General features: G+C 37.8%; 1 protein-coding gene and 1 long non-coding RNA gene across 2 annotated transcripts; both read right to left on the minus strand.

Annotated features, from left to right (window-relative positions):
- Positions 1 to 632: 632 nt before the first annotated feature.
- On the minus strand, positions 633 to 6,117 carry LOC121393702 (speedy protein 1-B-like). The gene is made up of 6 exons (XM_041562970.1): positions 5,563 to 6,117; positions 4,492 to 4,581; positions 3,292 to 3,405; positions 2,084 to 2,130; positions 1,654 to 1,712; positions 633 to 722 (listed from the first exon to the last, which is right to left on the minus strand). Exons 2-6 carry the CDS (start codon positions 4,500 to 4,502, stop codon positions 633 to 635), a joined length of 321 nt encoding a protein of 106 aa, XP_041418904.1. The 5' UTR covers positions 4,503 to 4,581; positions 5,563 to 6,117.
- A 5,588-nt stretch (positions 6,118 to 11,705) lies between these two features.
- Positions 11,706 to 17,790, minus strand: LOC121393703. Its single transcript, XR_005961273.1, has 3 exons — positions 17,539 to 17,790; positions 16,362 to 16,432; positions 11,706 to 12,157 (listed from the first exon to the last, which is right to left on the minus strand). It is a non-coding gene; the product is annotated as an uncharacterized LOC121393703 (long non-coding RNA).
- Positions 17,791 to 18,687: the final 897 nt, after the last annotated feature.

Genomic DNA, 18,687 nt, shown 5'->3' on the forward strand with positions numbered 1-18,687 from the left:
TTCAGTAGTTTGCAGTATTACATATGGATGCTTTGCATAACACATATATGGACTATACCTGCATGACAAAAACTGTTGGGCTGGGACAGGTCAGGAAAGGTAGGGAAGTGAATGGGCTTCATGTGAATATGGCCAGCACAGTGTAATTTGGAGGAATGGAGAAAAACTATAGTACATATTCAAGATGAGGCTTTACTTGTACTTTGTGAATGGGAGAAATTCAAAACCTTGTTTATTATACACAAGTACCTCTTACTAGTTAAAGGGGTAGTTCAACTTCAAGCTAACTTTTAGTATGTTCTAGCATGGGCAATTCTAAGCAACTTTTCAGTTGGTCTTCCATTTTTTTAAAATAGTCTTTGAATCAATTGCTTCTGACGCGCGTGTAGACGCAGGAAAAATGCAGCATGTTGCGTCTCAACCTGCGTTCGGCGCCTACAAGCGCCTGTGTGAGTACAGCCCCATTTGAAAAAATGAAATGCGTCTATTCCTGTGCTCCCCTGCGGCTGAACACCGGAAAACGGAACGCAGGTAAAAACGCGCGTGAGTAAGAGCCCTTATATAGATATTCAGATATAACATTCAAGCTCATCTTATCATGTATGGAAACGTATGGAAACAAAGAAAGCTACTTACAGGGCTCCAAAAAAGTACCCTGCGATGTACTCCTCCTCTTTAATTCTGGCTCGCTGGAAATACACCCGGACCATGGCAAGGAGGTACTGGAGAGAAAGAAGTGCAGAAGTGAATAACTTCATTATACACTGTACAAACGATTCATGTTATTACTAAGAAGTGTAAAAGCAAAACAAGGATTTGCTGAAAAACAAACAGGCTCATTAGGAATTAGGGAAGCAGCAGGTGTCCGTGTAAGACAAAGTGCATTTTGGAATAAATAATGCCTCATTTGGTATGTTTTTGTACCACAATGCAGCAGTTTCAAGGATAATGGTACTTACTTAAGATCCAGACATGTTGAATAAGGACACAACATATTTGGACCGCTTCATAAACCAACTGTGCCTAGGGCAAAATAGGCATCTCAGGGGTGGGGGATATTGTCTCTCAAATGTTTAATTGATTTGGTGAAACAGTTAAATGTGCATGGGAACAATCTGCAGATGGAACCCTGTACTTTACACTAGGTCAGCAGCAGCTGTAGAGTTCATGGGTTCTGCAACTGTACGCTGTGCCTTGTTTGCAATTACAATTTGCATTGAGCCTGGTGCTGTCTAGCATTTACACCAGGGTCAGATTATAACCTGTGATCAGTATAGTCATTGAATCCCTATTTTGCCAATCCATTTATTTTCTATGATCTACTTCCATACAATCAAATTCCACTGGTCATTTTTCACCCCACCTCAAAAAGACTAGCTACTTGTTTTCCCATAAAAAGAAAAAAAATATTTTTTTGCGGTTACATTATATTGCTAACGATACATCTTATAAAGAAAGCTTTCAGGAATTATAAAGTATATTAGTATGGCATCTCTTTATCTAGGCATGTTCACTATTATGCACATAATCAGGTATGTCTGATGATAGGTAATGTTGGAAGCTACAAAAAAATAAATAAAATAACCCTTTTCATCTAGAACTACACCTAAGCGCTAGCCATTGAGTACATACAAGTGTAAATACAAGAAATACCTTGTCAGTAAGCTTCAGACAGGGGTCCATGTCCAGGGAATCTCTGATCAATTTATGCTCTACAAGAAATAACAGCAGTTAGGAAGAGAAAACTTATACTCAGTCCAGTTTCCAAATATGGGTGGCAGGTCTATTAAGGCATTGGGGCTGGCATTAATGCAAACATTTAATACAGAAGTGTTTATCATGCTTACACCAGGTAAAAGATTAACTCACTCTCCTCCCAAACCAAGCCCCCCCATGGGGTTGAGGTCTCTTTTAAACATTAAAAAATTGGGGCCCAATTCTCACATATTTATTATTTGTAGTGCACAATTACACTATCCCTCCCCCAACCTGCACTTTCATATAAGCAAAATAATGACACTGTGATTTAACATTACAGATTGTACTAAACTGTTCCCATGAGAGTGCAGGGGAAATATCTTACCCAGCAGCTGGTAGAACTTCTCTCCATCCATGAAAGTTCTTGCAGGCCTAGAGATGGCAGAAAGACACATTATTGTTTCCCTGACTTCTGTACATCACATTTACATTCTCATAACAAGATTCTTAAAAAGTGATATAACACCTCTTATTAAAGTTATATTCTTTTTCTTAAAATTGGAAATTAGAAGCATATCTATTTCTTATATTGGATATAAAGGAAAGCTGTTCTTGAATTAAACCTTTAATAAACTGTGAGTTCTACAACACATTATTTGTATGAACTTGTATGAAAAAAAGAGAAAAAATGTTTTGAACAGTTTAAGGGGGCTATTTATCAAAGTCCGAATTTATCTCAATATTTTCTGCTACAAACTCCGATCAAATCCGGGGTTTTTTTTATGCTTATTTATTATTACATTTTCCCTGAAAATTTGCGGTAAAAAACCCCAAAAAAAACAGATTTTCACAATTTTTTTCGGATTCTTTCATCCGATTCTCTCATCAAAAACTCAGAAAACTTCTGGGTATTGCACAAAACCCAGCGCACATTAAAAAAATTATTGGGACTTCTTCCATTAACTTATATGTAACCTCGACAGGTCTGAGATGCCGGATTTTGAGCTTCTGACTTTTCCATCCTCGGGGTTTAATAAATTCCGAATTTTCTTTTTTAAAAGTCAGATTTTATAAAAAAAAAATTACTAATTTTTCGTAATATATGCATTCGGAGTTTAATAAATAACCCCCTAAGTGTCCTAGTCTTTCTTTTAACTCATTAACGTCAAATACTTTTTTATCAACCCGCTAGGAATCATCAAGGTTTTGTAGTGTACTAAAAGGGGTATAGATAGATTTATGAGAGAAGGTAAAATAAACTTTCTAAATCACTACAATATTTAGTCTCCAGTGCTCAAAAGAGGCTTTAGTGAAACAGAGAAAAGCAATTAAGCTAATAAAGGGAATAAAATCTTAGTTATAAGTTTGGCCAAGATGAAAGCATTTCACTAAAGAAGAGTTTCTCAAAAGAGGTATATGATAACTATGTATACATACAGTAAAGAATCAGATAAGGAATTGAACCCTAGACAGATTAACATGACATTTTTTTAGCCTGCTGCTAAACCAAGTAGAGTTTACTTGGCTTTTGTGTATTTATCTAACTATGTCTTCAGTTCCCTTTCTGCCATATGTGAACCTATTTTCACTTACTGCTTGCTGGTGGAAGGTCCATCGTCGTTTTCTTCACTCTCCTTTCTTGTGCGCTTTCTCTTCTCAGGTTTGGGAACCTGAGGAGGCACAGGGTCTTTTGTTGTGCGCTGTTTTCTGGATGAAAATATTAACGTTTGTAAATGCTGTTTAAAAAATGTACTACAAGTACTATAGCTAATGGCCAACTGAAAGACAGCAAAATGTAGATATGGTACTGGCCTGTGACTGATTCAGGGAAACCTTATATTTGTATGTCTTCGTGTGGCAAAATAGTTTGGTATACATCAGACAATCCTGAGCATGCTGCTACTGTCTGTGGGTGCTAGTTTCAACATTAGGGCAAATACTGTACCCAGATAAGAGTTCTGATGCAACTCATACACTTACTATATACCATTGGGACTCAAGTACAGGTACAGGTATGAGATCCGTTATCCAGAATGTGCCAAATTACGTAAAGGCCGTCTCCCATAGGCTCCACTATAATAAATTCATTAAACATTTTAAAAATAATTTCCTTTTTCTCTGTAAAAATAAAACAGTACCTTGTACTTGTACTAAACTAAGATATAAGTAATCCTTATTGGAAGCAAAACCTTCCTATTGGGTTTATTAAATGTTTACATGGTTTTCTAGTAGACTTAAGGTATGAAGATACGTTATCCGGAAAACCCCAGGTCCCGATTATTCTGTATAACAGGTCCCATACCTGTACCAACAGTTCAGTTGGAATCTCTTTAGTACGAGCTATTCCTTCTACTTGAAAAAGGTATGCGATGTGACAAATGATTTACGTATATTTGGGATTATAGTCTGTAATGCAGTTGTACTATCACCCTTCTACACCCCCAGCACAGAAAGATGGTTGGTTACTACAAATAGAAGTGGGCTGGGTTTACAAGCATAGGATCTAAATTATACAACCACTGTAACCCAAAGTAACCAGTCAGATCTTTGCTTTCATTTGAAACTTGTAGTAGACCATTGAAAGCTAATTGTTGTTGGTTGTTATAAGCAATTACACTAGAGTTTAGTTTAGTACTTGTGATTATCTGCAAACTATAATCTGTATATGATTCCACTGAATATTATATTATCTATAGGGCATGTCAGTTTGGCACATGAAGAATGATTTATATTCAGTATACTTCCCAATTCATTCCTCGGCCCTTATTGTGACTAATTCTGCCCCTCACTTACCTTCTCGCCATTTCTTCTTTCTCCAGTTGTGTCCTAAAATGAAAAAGTCGCTCTCCAATAGTAATAAAATCGCTCCTGTCGCTCTGAAATCTGAAAGAAACAATCAATTAGTGACAGAAACTAGAAGGAACTAGGTGTAGATGTTCTAATAGAGCCAGTAACATATGCAGCTACAAAAAAAAACTTAGTTCCTACATACAAAGTGCTACAGAGTTGTGTATTTAAGGTGTAAAAGAAGGTTAAAAGATTAAAGATATATATGTAAAATTATCCCAAATGCTCACACTCTCATCAATCTCCACCAGGAAAACCGTTAGAGTGACTTTAGCAACTATCCCAACGGCTTTTATTGGCCCTGGTCATAATGGTTTAGTTTCCAGAGCTGCGATTAATCAGCACAGTAAAAACAGAACAGTATATTCACCAGTAGATTTTAAGTCCACATTACAGACAATAAGGGTGACTTTGTATAAGAAAGTAGGGCAAATGTCCATAACAAGGTAGCCAAATGGAAAACCTGTCTGGATCACTATAAATGAAATCCTACTGCTGTCCAGTCATCCTTCTAACAATAATTCCATCTTGCTTTGTTATGAGGAATGCTATAGAGGTCTATGCATGTATTTAAGGTGTAAAAGAAGGTAAAAAGATTAAAAATATATATGTAAAATAACCCCAAATGCTCACACTCTCATCAATCTCCACCAGGAAAACTGTTAGATTGACTTCAGCTCCTATCCCAATGGATTTTATTGGCCCTAGTCATATCGTTTAGTTTCCAGAGCTGTGATTAATCAGCAAAGTAAAACAGAACAGTATATTCACCAGTAGAGATTAAGTTCATATTACAGACAATAAGGGTGACTGGGTATAAGAAAGTAGGGCAAGTGTCCATAACAAGGTAGCCAAATGGAAAAACTGTCTATCACTAAATGGAATCCTACTGCTGTCTAGTCATCCTTCTAACAATAATTCCATCTTGCTTTGTTATGAGGAATGCTACAGAGTTCTATGTGTGTATTTAAGGTGTAAAAGAAGGTAAATAGATTAAAGATATATATGTAAAATTACCTCAAGTGCTCACACTCTCATCAATCTCCACCGGGGAAAACCGTTAGAGTGACTCCAACTCCTATCCCAACGGTTTTTATTGGCCCTGGTCACATGGTCTAGTTTCCAGAGCTGTGATTGGTCAGAACATCAGAACAGTGAAAACAGAACAGTATATTCACCAGAAGAGATTAAGCCCACACTAAAGACATTAAGGGTGACTGGGTACAAGAAAGTAGGGCAAATGTCCATAACAAGGTAGCCAAATGGAAAAACCTGCCTATTATATATTACATATTTGATTCCTTATACCTTACTCTACAAGGAAAAAGCAGACACATTTTCTCCACCCATGCTTCTCTCTACAGAGTATAATAGAACTGCCTGTCACTGAAGGTACAGGCTATTTTCAACATATAAATGTGCACTTGAGTGTTTGATTTGTTAGATGAAGACCAAATCAATGTCAAAGGCCTTCTCAACCAGTGGGATTTTCAATCCTGTCCAATTGACATCTGGATAATTTTTAGCCAAATAATGGGGGGTCAGTGGAAAGTTCCTATGTACCAGCCAATTATTTGCTGTGGGAGACCGCAGCTTTTAATGGTGTGTGCATGGCCACCTTAACAGCCCCTTTCCACTATACTTAATAGGAACTAAAACTCATCACCTGACCTCAGCCTAAAGGCCTGCCACTAAAATACATTTACAGGATGACTTACATATATATATATTAGCTCTGCTTATACACATAGCTGTTTTGTTTCTGGTGCTCAGCAAATCATGTATTGAGTTCAAATGGGACAACATGGAAATGAATTTCAGCTGCTAGAAGTATAGGATCCTTTATCTGTAAATCCATTATCCAGGATGCTCCAATTTATGGAATGGAAGTCTCCCATAGAGTCAAATAATTCTACCTTTCTCAGTGATGATTATGATAAAGTACAAGGTACTGTTTTATTAAGTGCTAAAACAAATCTATTGGGTTTAACGTTTAGCAGGATTAAGGTATGGCTACTTACAGAAATGACAGAAAGTTTGTATAACCTCAATATGCAAAACCAATATAAATTACATTATTTTTCTCCTCCTGCGCCTGTATAGTCTGTCTAATGGCTATATAGTCACTTAATGCATCACCTAATAAGTCAGAGAACAATAATCAGTATATTCATTGCTTAAGCTTGGGGGAGTGAAACAAAAGAACAAAAATACAAGAAACTAAGTGGGAAGTGCAAATATTATGCAGAAATAAAGAGGGCACAGTTGCAAAGTACATTTTGGGTAAGTGGGAGTAATACCTTAAATATGTAGACTAGAGTGGTCTTCATTCTTAATATATACAGCTTGACATGCTGGGCTCAAACCCTGAAATGTTGGATTGTGCTTAAGTACTTTAGTAATTGTTAAAGGGGGTAATTCACCGTTAACTTTTATTATTATGCCCATTGTTTTTTTTCCTTCTTGTTCAGCAGCTCCAGTTTGGAATTTTAACAGCTATCTGGTCTCTAAAGGCCACCTTACCCTAGCAACCAGACAGTGGCTTGAATAGAGAGAGAAGCAAAATGTAAGAATAAAAAAAAACAAATGCAAGGCTACTACAAAATGTTTTATTACTCATCTTTCTATGCAGGCCTCTCCTATTCATATTCCAGTCTCTTATTCACATCAGTGCATGGTTGCTAGGGTAATTTGGACCATAGCAACCAGATTGCTGAAATTGCAAATCAGAAAGCAGCTAAATAAAAAGCTAAATAACTCAAAAACCAGAAACAAAAATTGAATATCACTCTCTTTGTCATACTAGCAGTTAAAGCAAAGGTGTACAACCCCTTTAAGTCAGTTCAAACCTCCTTGACCATAGATGAACCTGCCTTCAATTTCTAAAGAGAGAAATATCTTTGCACTCCTGTGAATTCACATAAGATCAAGAATTAAACTCTGCTCTCATTAAAAACATTGGGCAGATCCACTTAATTGTCAAGGGCACCAAACAAGAGTATTCAAGCCCAATCTGGCCACCCATGCATTAGGCCTAGTCAGACTGATCCAAGTTTTTATTCTTGATTGGATTATACTGTGTGTATACTTGGGAGAGGACCGCATCAATAGCATTTTTAAATTGGGCATATATTGGTCTGGGTGGACCACTACATATCCTGGCAAGCTGTTGGCTAGGTCTGAAGGGGCAGAGTCTGCAATTTTAGCCCATGTTTGGCCAGCTTTACCTGCATTAGTCTGACCTCTACAGCCTGAACAGTATAATCTCCTCATGTCTGAGGATAGGTAAAACATCTGTATTGGAATAACCCAGCTATCTATTGTTTTTGGGGGGTCAATTAAAGCCAAAGGGACCTATACAATTACATGTTGGTTCTGTTAAAATAGTACAAGAGCACATACATACCATGCAGATCCATACACAATATCAATCGGCTCATCTTTTGGGCACTGCTGCTCTGGCCTACTCACAATTTAAAAAGAGGCAAATCACCTCCTCAGGGCAGCACACCATGTCCAATTGACCCTGCATATGTTAACAAGCAAGCAGCCTTAGTTCATGTCTTTCTAGAGAAGTTTATTTCTGATTCAATCAAAACAAATAAGGACATAAAGCCTGTGTGACTGCACTAGTGTCCCTCAATAACTTTTTTTCAATTAGTTTCTACACAGACTAATGTTGCCTATAACTGCATTCAGTAAGGTACTTGCCATTTTTATTTTATCAGGGATGCTGACAGGTATTTAATTCAATACTGTTTTTTTAATGCTGCATGTCTATTTGTGAAAGCCACAGGGCAGGACTACACGGGTGATTCTGCCGTGATCCGACGCGCTGCGCAAAATCGCAGGCGTCACATCGGATGTGACGGAAATGAGGAAGTAATGCCAGTGACGGATCGTGTCGCATTGCTGATGCGACGCGACATGACTGTCGGATGCAGATGCAGCGTCTGCATCCGAAATTCGTGTTGCGTCGCATCAACAATGCGACACGATCCGACAATTGAATTACTTACCTTATTTCCGTCGCATCCAACGTGACGCCTGCGATTTTGCGCAGCGCGCCGGAATCGGCCGTGTAGTCCTTCCCACAAGGTACTGAGACAGGAATGAAGTAGAACCCATTGATTAAATATAAGGTATGGATGACTGGAGGAATACCAGCATTGCTTGATGCATGGATGATTATTAGACATTTTGTACCATAGTGTTCTATTTACTCAATGTGTTCTAGTTCAACTATATCTATCTTGTGCCTTTCACAACTATTCCTTCAGCATAAAAAAACCCACCACAGTACAGGTATGGGATCCTGTATCCAGAAACAGAGAAAGTTACCAGAAAGTTCCTAATTACAGAAAGTGTGTCTCCCACAGACTCAATTTTATCCAATTAATCCAAATTTTTCTCTGTCATAATAAAACAGTAGCTTGTACTTGATCCAAACTAAGATATAATTAATCCTTACTGGAGGCAAAACCAGACTATTGGGTTTATTTAACGTTTACATGATTTTCTAGTAGACTTAAGGAATGAAAATCCAAATTATGGAAAGATTAGTTATCCAGAAAACCCCAGGTCCAGAGTTTCTTCAATAACAGGACTCATACCTGTATTGAAGGCAATACCTGTCAACATCCCTGATAAAATAAAAATGGCAAGCACCTTACTGACTGCAAACGGAGCAGGTACAGTATAGGCAGACTAAGTGCTGGTCTTCAAGGTCTATGCCACCACTCCATAACACTTTTTTCATTCATTTCAGGAGCAGTGACAGGTGGATGGACATTCTGTTGACTGTTTTCCAGTGGGAGTCAAGGTGCCCTGTGCCAGAGCCCTTTTACTAAAAGATGTTGTAACCATAAGGCACAATGCTCAACATGGAGGAAATATCCCTTATACCTATTTAAAATTCAGAGACTCACTAATTATTGCAGTAGAAGAAAAATAAAATCAATAAATCAATTGCAGAAACAGGCATTTATTGCCTTAAAGTCATTTACAAGTTGGTATGCCTAGCACGTTCAAATATTACTGCAGTAAAGCAGGTCACAAACAGTTAGAGAAAATATTGCTAAGATACAATTTCGCTTTTGGAAAGCTCACAGGCAAGGTCAATATATTAAAAAAAAAAAGCAAAAAAAAGCAAACTAGGCAAACGTAGAGAATTGCTTATTCTACATAAAATCCAGTAGTAAGTTAATGCTATGGCTATGAACTAATCTACAACTTCAGTAGAGGTGGAGTGTCACTGTTAGACATATCTGCAGAATGACACACTCCCTTACTATGCTACAATATAAAGGGAGTATTAATAAGAGGCGCAAAGTTTGCTTCAGTTCTAGTAATTGGACCAATAAGTCAGTGCTTTAAATCAATAAATACTAGTATCTGATATCTGTCACAGATTATTAGAGCTGTAGCAAACACTGCACATAATGTAGCATTTATCAGAGATGGATACTCGGTAGAGGGTTAAAATACTGATGTGCTAAGTTGAGAATGGGCCGTGTTCTACACCAATACAAAAATATCAAATACATGTAATAACACTAATCCTAATGGATCAAATCTGTTACATGTTCAGTAAACCTATTTAAATACAATAAATGTCCTAAATATTAGGATAGTGATTAGCAGTCCTGAAGGTCTAGAATGCTCCAGAGTGTTAGTGAGTAAATCTATAAATAGATAAAAATAAATCACAAGGAGCAAAGCTAAAAGCTTCATACTTTAGATCATTGTGTTATACTCCAGTAGGTGGAACAAGAAGGTTCCCAAACCAAAAGTTCTCTTCTTGAAGAAGCTTACTTATCAATTGCTTTCTAGTTAAAACCCCTTTAATATGTTACTACGTGCATAGCCTAAAATAGGAATTTCACTTTTTTTGTAAGTTGCAGGATGTAATGACACTGTTCTTAAATGGTAACCAGTTAGTTGTCAGACATTCAGGTTTAACCCTTTAGTGCTGACTATGCAAAATGCAGCAGGTTTCATGCATTGACAGTAGAAGTTACAATATGGAAGCACCAGTGTACTTATGCATTTCCTAACGGTGACACTTATAGGGTTAAGAAACTTCAAATAGTTGCAGTTTTGAAGTATTTGGCAGAGAATAAGTGCAGTTGTCTATTCTAAACCAACAGGTAAACTAATGCATGGTGATTGTGAATGCCAATGATTGTAGACAGCTCTATACAATGGAACCATAGCTAGCTGAATTCATTTGCCAACCTTTCTGCAGTGCACAAGCCTATTTGATCTCTTAGGGCAACCTATTTTTGGGGCTACAATCAACCCTTATGGCTTATTACAGTTAAGCTTTATTCAATGAACAGTTCTAGCATTGGTCGAAAAAAAATCCAGTTAACATGCTCTGATTGCTGTTTGGGTAGGATTATATATATTATTACAGATAAGCATTTCTCCCTATGGTGGATCTTTCATGTTTTCCGGAGCAGAAGCCTACATTTCCCATGTGATTGTACAGGTATAGGAGCGGTTATCCAGAATGCTCGGGACCTGGGGATTTCCGGATAATGGATCTTTACGTAATTTGGATATTCATACCTTAAGTCTACTAGAAAATCTTGTAAACATGAAATAGACCCAATAACCTGATTAGTTAAATCTTAGTTGGGATCAAGTACAAGGAACTGTTTTATTATTACAGAGAAAAGGGAAATTATTTTTAAAAATTTGGATTATTTGATTATAATGGAGCTGTCTAGATAATGGGTTTCCGGATAACTGATCCCACAACTGTACTCTATTATGGCACAGGCAAGTGCCAAATGAAGGTGGGATGTAACTTGATGATTGTTCAATGCTGGGAAACAGAGACAGAAACGTTCCACTGCAAGAACCCTTATAAATGGAAGTACAGGTATGCGATCCATTATCCGGAAACCCACTATCCAGAAAGCTCTGAATTACGTCTCCCATAGACTTCATTTCATCCATATATTCCAAATCTTAATAATAATCTTAATAATAAAACAGTAGCTTGTACTTGATCCCATCTAATATATAATTAATCCTTTTTGGAAGCAAAACCTGCCTATTGGGCTTATTTAATGTTTAGATGATTTTCTAGTAGACTTAAGGTATGAAGATCCAAACTACAGAAAGATCCATAATCCCGCAAACCCCAGGTCCCGAGAATTCTGGATAACAGGTCTCATATCTGTATTGCTTAGAAACTTCTGAAGGACTAATGAAGGATTACTGGGACCACAACTGTATAGTTATCACACCACACTTAATTTACTCAGAAAATGAGATGATTGTACGGTAAGTTCTTTTGGGCCACTTTTTACATCTTGTATCTGTTTTTGGTATTTAATCTGTGTGTTCAGTGTATATCCCCATTTATTATAAAGCGCTGCAGAACATGTTGGTGCTTTAGGAATACGTTTTAATAAAGTACCTGTAGCATAACAAGGAGTTGATTAACTTCCAGTTGACCGGTGCCAGCCGTCTCTTCCAGGGTGCATATTCTCATCATCTGGACTTTAGCTGCAGCCCAGAACTGCTCATGATTAACCATGGAAACCTGCATTTCTGACTTTAGCATTCTATACATACCATCTAAAGTGTCTTGGTAAACCTGCAACAAAGTGGACATGTTTAGAAGAAAAACTAAACTAAAAAGTTATTCACTATGCTACTCCTGGTATCATTTTTTTGCAAAGACAGACTAGCACCTGTTCCTTTTTTTGGGTTCTTCCTTTCCCCCAATTAACCTGCTTGCCATGAGCACTAACAGTTTCACACCTCACCACCCAAAAATAGTGGCATTCAGTAGTTTGCAGTATTACATATGGATGCTTTGCATAACACATATATGGACTATTTTAGAAATGGTACCTGCATGACAAAAACTGTTGGGCTTGGACAGGTCAGGAAAGGTAGGGAAGTGAATGGGCTTCATGTGAATATGGCCAGCACAGTGTAATTTGGAGGAATGGAGAAAAACTATAGTACATATTCAAGATGAGGCTTTACTTGTACTTTGTGAATGGGAGAAATTCAAAACCTTGTTTATTATACACAAGTACCTCTTGCTAGTTAAAGGGGTAGTTCAACTTCAAGCTAACTTTTAGTATGTTCTAGCATGGGCAATTCCATTCCATCTTCCATTTTTTTAAAATAGTCTTTGAATCAATTGCTTCTGACTAGGCTTGGGCGAATTTGACCCACTCTGTTTCGGCAAAAATTCGCCGCTGGTGAAATGTTGTGGGCAAATTTTTTTTTTAATGCGCAAAGCCATACAAGTTTATGGGCGAAATAAGGTGAAAAAATTCACTCATCCCAACTTCTTACTCTTTCCAGCTCTCAAATGGGAGTCACCGACCCCATCCAAAAACAAATGCTCTGTAAAGCTACACATTTATTGTTATTGCCCATCTTTCTATTCACACCCTCTCCAATTCATGTTCCAGTCTCAGTCAAATCAATGCATGGTTGATAGGGTAATTTGGACCCTAGCTACCAGATTGCTGAAACTGAAAACTGGAGAGCTGCTGAATAAAAAGCTAAATAACTCAAAAACCACAAATAATTCAAAATTAAAACCAATTACATTATATCACCCTCTACATCATACTACAAGTTAATTTAAAGGTGAACAACCCCTTTAGAAGATTTGCCTAATGTAACAAGTTCCTTGCATACTTTGAAATCACGGGTCCATAACCTTACCTTTTTCAACATTAAGGGGCAAATGTATGAAGGGTCGAATATCGAGGGTTAATTAACCCTCGATATTCGACTAGGAACTAAAATCCTTCGATTTCGAATATCGAAGTCGAAGGATTTAGCGCAAATCCTACGATCGAACGATCAAAGGATTATTCCTTCGATCGAACGATTAAATCCTTCGAATCGAACGATTCGAAGGATTTTAATCCAACGATCGAAGGAATATCCTTCGATCAAAAAAACTCAGGCAAGCCTATGGGGACCTTCCCCATAGGCTAACATTGACTTCGGTAGCTTTTAGCTGCCGAAGTAGGGGGTCGAAGTTTTTTTTAAAGAGGCAGTACTTCGACTATCGAATGGTCGAATAGTCTAACGATTTTTAGTTCGAATCGTTCGATTCGTAGTCGTAGGAGCCCATTCGATGGTCGAAGTAGCCCAAAAAACACTTCGAAATTCGAAGTTTTTTTACTTCGAATCCTTCACTCGAGCTTCATGAATCGGCCCCTAAGTCTCATTTGCTACTTTGCTGCCCAGAACTCCTTACAAACAGTGCTGTATTTTGGTCCATTGCACCCCACTGGCACATGTGCAATAAGGAAGTGACACAATACACATGCGTATTACATCTGATTTTAGGAACATTTTATTTATCATACAGGAACCAGGGGGCTGATCCTGGATAGAATAAACTGGCCTGCATAGTTGTGTAATCTGCAAAAACAGACAAATTGCTTACAATATCCACCACAAGGTACTAACACGTTTAAAGAGCTAGGTCAACTTTAAAAGTAAACTTATGTTATGGAATGTTCTATTCTGAGCAGCATTTCATTTCAGTTCCATGACTTATCTTTCTATTCCGGCCTCCTCCTATTCACATTCCAGTATTTCATTAAAACCACTGTTTGATTGCTAGAGTAAATTTGACCAGATAGCTGCTGAAATTTTAAACTGAGAGCTGCTAAAAGAAAAGCACAATAACTCAATCCACAGGAAAAAGAGAAGACGAATTGCAAAAATGGAAACCTTATAACCATTGCTTTACTTTGCAGACTAGGGTTACTCATACTACCAGTTAGCTTTCTCAGTAAGGCCTAAGGTTTAGCTTTTCAGAGGCCATTCAGAGAAGTGGAAAAGAAACCCATTTAAAAAGAATGCAATCTGCTCAGTGCTTCATTCTCTAGGGCAGTAGAAATATAGATCTAAAATGCTTGGGTAGGATGTTTAAATAGAGTTTGCTTGGTACTTGTCACAGCAACAATTCAAGCACGAAAGCTTCAAATAAAATGAAAAATTCCCAAAACAGGTTCACAAGTATATCTTTCCTTTGAAATGGTGCTGTCCCAACTTTTTTCTTTTCTTTAGATGGCCAGTTATTAAAATCAGTTCATGCATACAAAGCTCCTAAAGGGGCTGTTCATCTTTGAGTTAAACTTTTAGTATGATGTAGAGAGTTATATGAAACAATTTGCAATTGGTTTTCATTTTCTATTATTTGTGATTTTTGAGCTTTTTATTCAGCAGCTCTTCAGTTTGAGCAATCTGGTTGCTAGGGTCCAAATTACCCTAGCAACAATGCACTGATTTGAATATGAATAGGCTAGGGCCAGGATAGAAAGATGAGTAATAAAAAGTAGCAATAACAATAAAGTTATAGCCTTACAGAGAATTCGTTTTTAGATGGGCTCAATGACCCCTATTTGAAATCTGGAAAGAGTCATAAGAAAAAAGCAAATAATTAAAAAAAACTATAACAAATAAATAATGAAGACCAATTGAATAGTTGCTTAGAACTGGCTTTTCTATAACATGATTTATCTTAAAGGTGAACCACCCCTTTAAAAAACATTACATCTTAATTTTTTTTTATGTGCATCAAAAAACAGTATGCACCAGTATATGAATGTTGGCATTTAGCTTGGGCACACGACCCCACTCAATAAAATTCCCTCCATTATCACAACAAATGGATATACTGCAGTATTGGTTACATAATATGCTCAGTATATTAAACAAAATAAACGTGTAATATGCTGACAATGTTAGTTTATAACCCATTTATTAACTCAATTATACAGACCTAGACAGTATCTGATTCTTTAGCACTTTAGTGCCTAGCTGGCACCACAAAGATGCACATCATCAAATTCTGAGTGATAAAATGGGTGTTAACAGGAGAATACATTTGTCCCAATCTTGGCTCCTAAAAGTATCTTCTAGACAAATACCTTTATTTGAATATTTGGGATGTAATTACTGTATCTCTAAAATAAACTGACTGCTGGTATATGGAAATATAACCCAAGTTACTGTATTGATAAACAGTTTATAAATAAGCCCAAATGTGAAACATCAGAAAACTACATATTACAGGAGACTTTCCCCATCTCTGTCCCTAAATCTTTTTATAAATGATTTTTCTTAAAGAGATACTAGGCATCAAACCTTTTTTTACATAATAATAACGATAATAATATCGTTAATAACGATAATAACACTGTACACAAGTATTTGTCTGATGCTTTAACACTACCTATCTGATCCCCATGGGCCATGTTCTTCTATAAGGGGGCTGCCATATTTGAGCAGGAGTAGTGCATTAGTATTAGAATTACTAATGGACAACTTCAGAAGGGACAGTCAGGTTGGCAGAACAGTCGGGTTTAGGAACTTCAAACCATTACTTAAAAATTACAAAAGCAGATCTATCATGATCAACATGACCTACAGTATATTTCATTTTTAATGTACATTAATACATGGAAGAGTAGTTTTTAGTGTCAGTATCACAATTACTCTTTATTGGTAATTTTGCACCAAGTAAAATCCCATCTAACTTAATTAAAGTAAGCTACACAAAATTGTTTAAGGACAAACCATTCCACCTAAATGAAGGTAACGTGTTGCCACCTGATAGACAATAGCAGTTCAGGTAATGCCTGGCTTTGGTAGGGAAGCCTGTAAGGTACAGAAGACAATAGCAATGTCTGCTTTGGTAGGGAAGCTTGTAGTGTCTATACAGAAACTATGTACAGCTACATACAGCTTGTAATATTTCAATTGGACAAGTTTGAAGTGAAATAGACTTGTATACTGGCCCTTTAACATACCTTCTTTTGTTTAAACTCCCCCACTTTTGGCATATGATCCAGGCCAGAAGAGACCGTTTATATATGAATACCTTGGAAGGAAAAATAAATGAACATTCTTATTACAAGATTATAACTGTTTGTGCAGAAGTACAGCTTATACCTGAAGACTGCATCATGCATTCCTCTATATGCAAGGTTGTAGTGATGTGTGGGGCGAGAAAAACTCAACCCTCACCCGCCTCCTCCCCTCTATATATAGACCAGTCGATGATGTCACAAAAGGGGTGAGCGCAAGGGTATAAAAAAAAGAATGGTGGAAGCAGGCAGTGTAAGGTCGCATGCAGGGAGAGCTCAACTCGAACTGCAATATGCAAAGGGTGTGCTGAGGTTGGCCCGAAAGTTGGTAACTTTAATAGGTATAGTGTCAAGAATACAAATTTGCCATATACAATTTTTTAGGGTTAATTTAATGAAGGTTTTCCAAGGTTACTGACACCACCTAATCATTTGACCTAGCCCCATCTTATGGACAGGCAGCCAGTAGTTTGAGGACCTGGCAGAGTCCCTACCATGGGGCATTTCTTAACTGATGAACATGCAGAGTTGGCAGACGCTGGCCAAATCTGTTTCATCAGTAAAGTGTGTGTGACATGGAAAAAAAAATCTACATCCTACTGTGCTTCTGGGAATGAATGTACGCACACACCTAGGTTCCTTTGCAAAACACTGGAGGGGGAACACCAATAAAGGTGTAATTTTAAAAGGAGTTCTAACCCATAGTTCTTTCAACAAGTGGCCATAGGATGAGGGTGATTTTAATAAGCTATACGCAGTTCCCGGAACGAAGGGTAGGCAGTGCCTAGGGTGCAGTCCAGGGGTGGGGGCATAAAGCACACCGCTCTCCAGTCTGGCAACTTCCAGTTCCAGCCCTTCTGTTACGTTACTGGTCAGGAAAAACAGCAGAGGTGCATTAGCAAACAGTGTGTTGATAAGGGTGTTGTGAGTAAAGCTTCTCTAGGGTTTCATGAGAACATGTAGTGAATGCTGGGAGGGTAGGGGAACTGTTGGCCCAGCCCTGTATAGGTATAGGCCAAAAGTCACCTTTAAAAACAGTGAATATGCATTGTTTTCATTAAAGAACTAGGTCAATTAAAATTCCCTGAAATTAGGATTTATGCAAGAAGTAGAGTATCACCTATATTCTCATCTCCACATGCCAGCTTCCCATTCCTGTAGTCATCTGTGATCGCATGAAGAAAAGCCAAGTACTGAACATCACAGGATGGATAACCCCAAGAAGACACTTTTCTTTTGTCAAACTGTTTCCACCATAAAACGATTCTCTGCAGTTGCCTGGCACAGGACTTGGAAAGGCCAATGACAAAAAGGCCAATAACAAAAGAGCCACTGAAAATGATGAACTGGCAATAGAGCCACTCCAGATGTTCATGACCTGCCAAGAGAACATTTTTAAAGCATATTTTTTTAAAGGAGACACACACGCTTGCTTCTTTAGATCTGGTGGGTGCAAGACCTTCTATCCACCCCAATGGCAAGCACAAAAGTGCTATTGCTAGCAAATTACCTAGGAAATTCTACATTGTAAGGAACCAGGGCTGATATACTGTCCCTACTAGAAGTTGTGCTGGGGACACCTGGGAGGAATGAAGATGGCTCTAGTGAACATTACCGCAGACAAGTGAGTTTGCAAGTGACTTGGTGGTTTTACCTTTACTTCATAAAGCTACACTACACTTGCAAGATGTAAAAAAGTGCCACCATCAGTGGGGTGGGGGAGATGGGGACTGTATTCATGTAGTTCCTGCATATCAGGAAGCTGTGTGGATTGCTTTCAAGTTAGGGCAAACTCCAATGACCCCAATGAAATCGGAAAAAAATAAATAAACAAAATTTAAGGTAAATTACACTGACCCCAATGAACAGGATTATTCGCTCATTTTTAGTATTCATACCTCGTACTAATGACTAGTTAATAGGCCCCTTGTTGAAAAAATCAAAACTGCCCACGCACACCCAGGCCCTCTCAAGTATATACTGATCCTGGTGCTCGGAAAAAAGGGGCTTCGGTAACCCCGCAACTGTACGAAGAAAAGATTCACCGGCACACAGGTACTGCTGGCAGGGTGAAAAACCCTTGCTTTAAAGTTTAATAGTGCGACATGCAACGTTTCGGGGACAACCCCTTTATCAAGCAGTAGTTAATAGGCCCCACCACAAGATCATTGGGTCCCCTAAATTTACGCAACCTTACAAAGAAACTTATACACACCTTCCTTCCCCATCACACTGCACTGCATTGTTGTTGCTTGATACAGAATTGAAA

This window comes from Xenopus laevis, chromosome 5L, assembly GCF_017654675.1.
Source record: "Xenopus laevis strain J_2021 chromosome 5L, Xenopus_laevis_v10.1, whole genome shotgun sequence".
Taxonomy (NCBI): Eukaryota; Metazoa; Chordata; class Amphibia; order Anura; family Pipidae; genus Xenopus; species Xenopus laevis.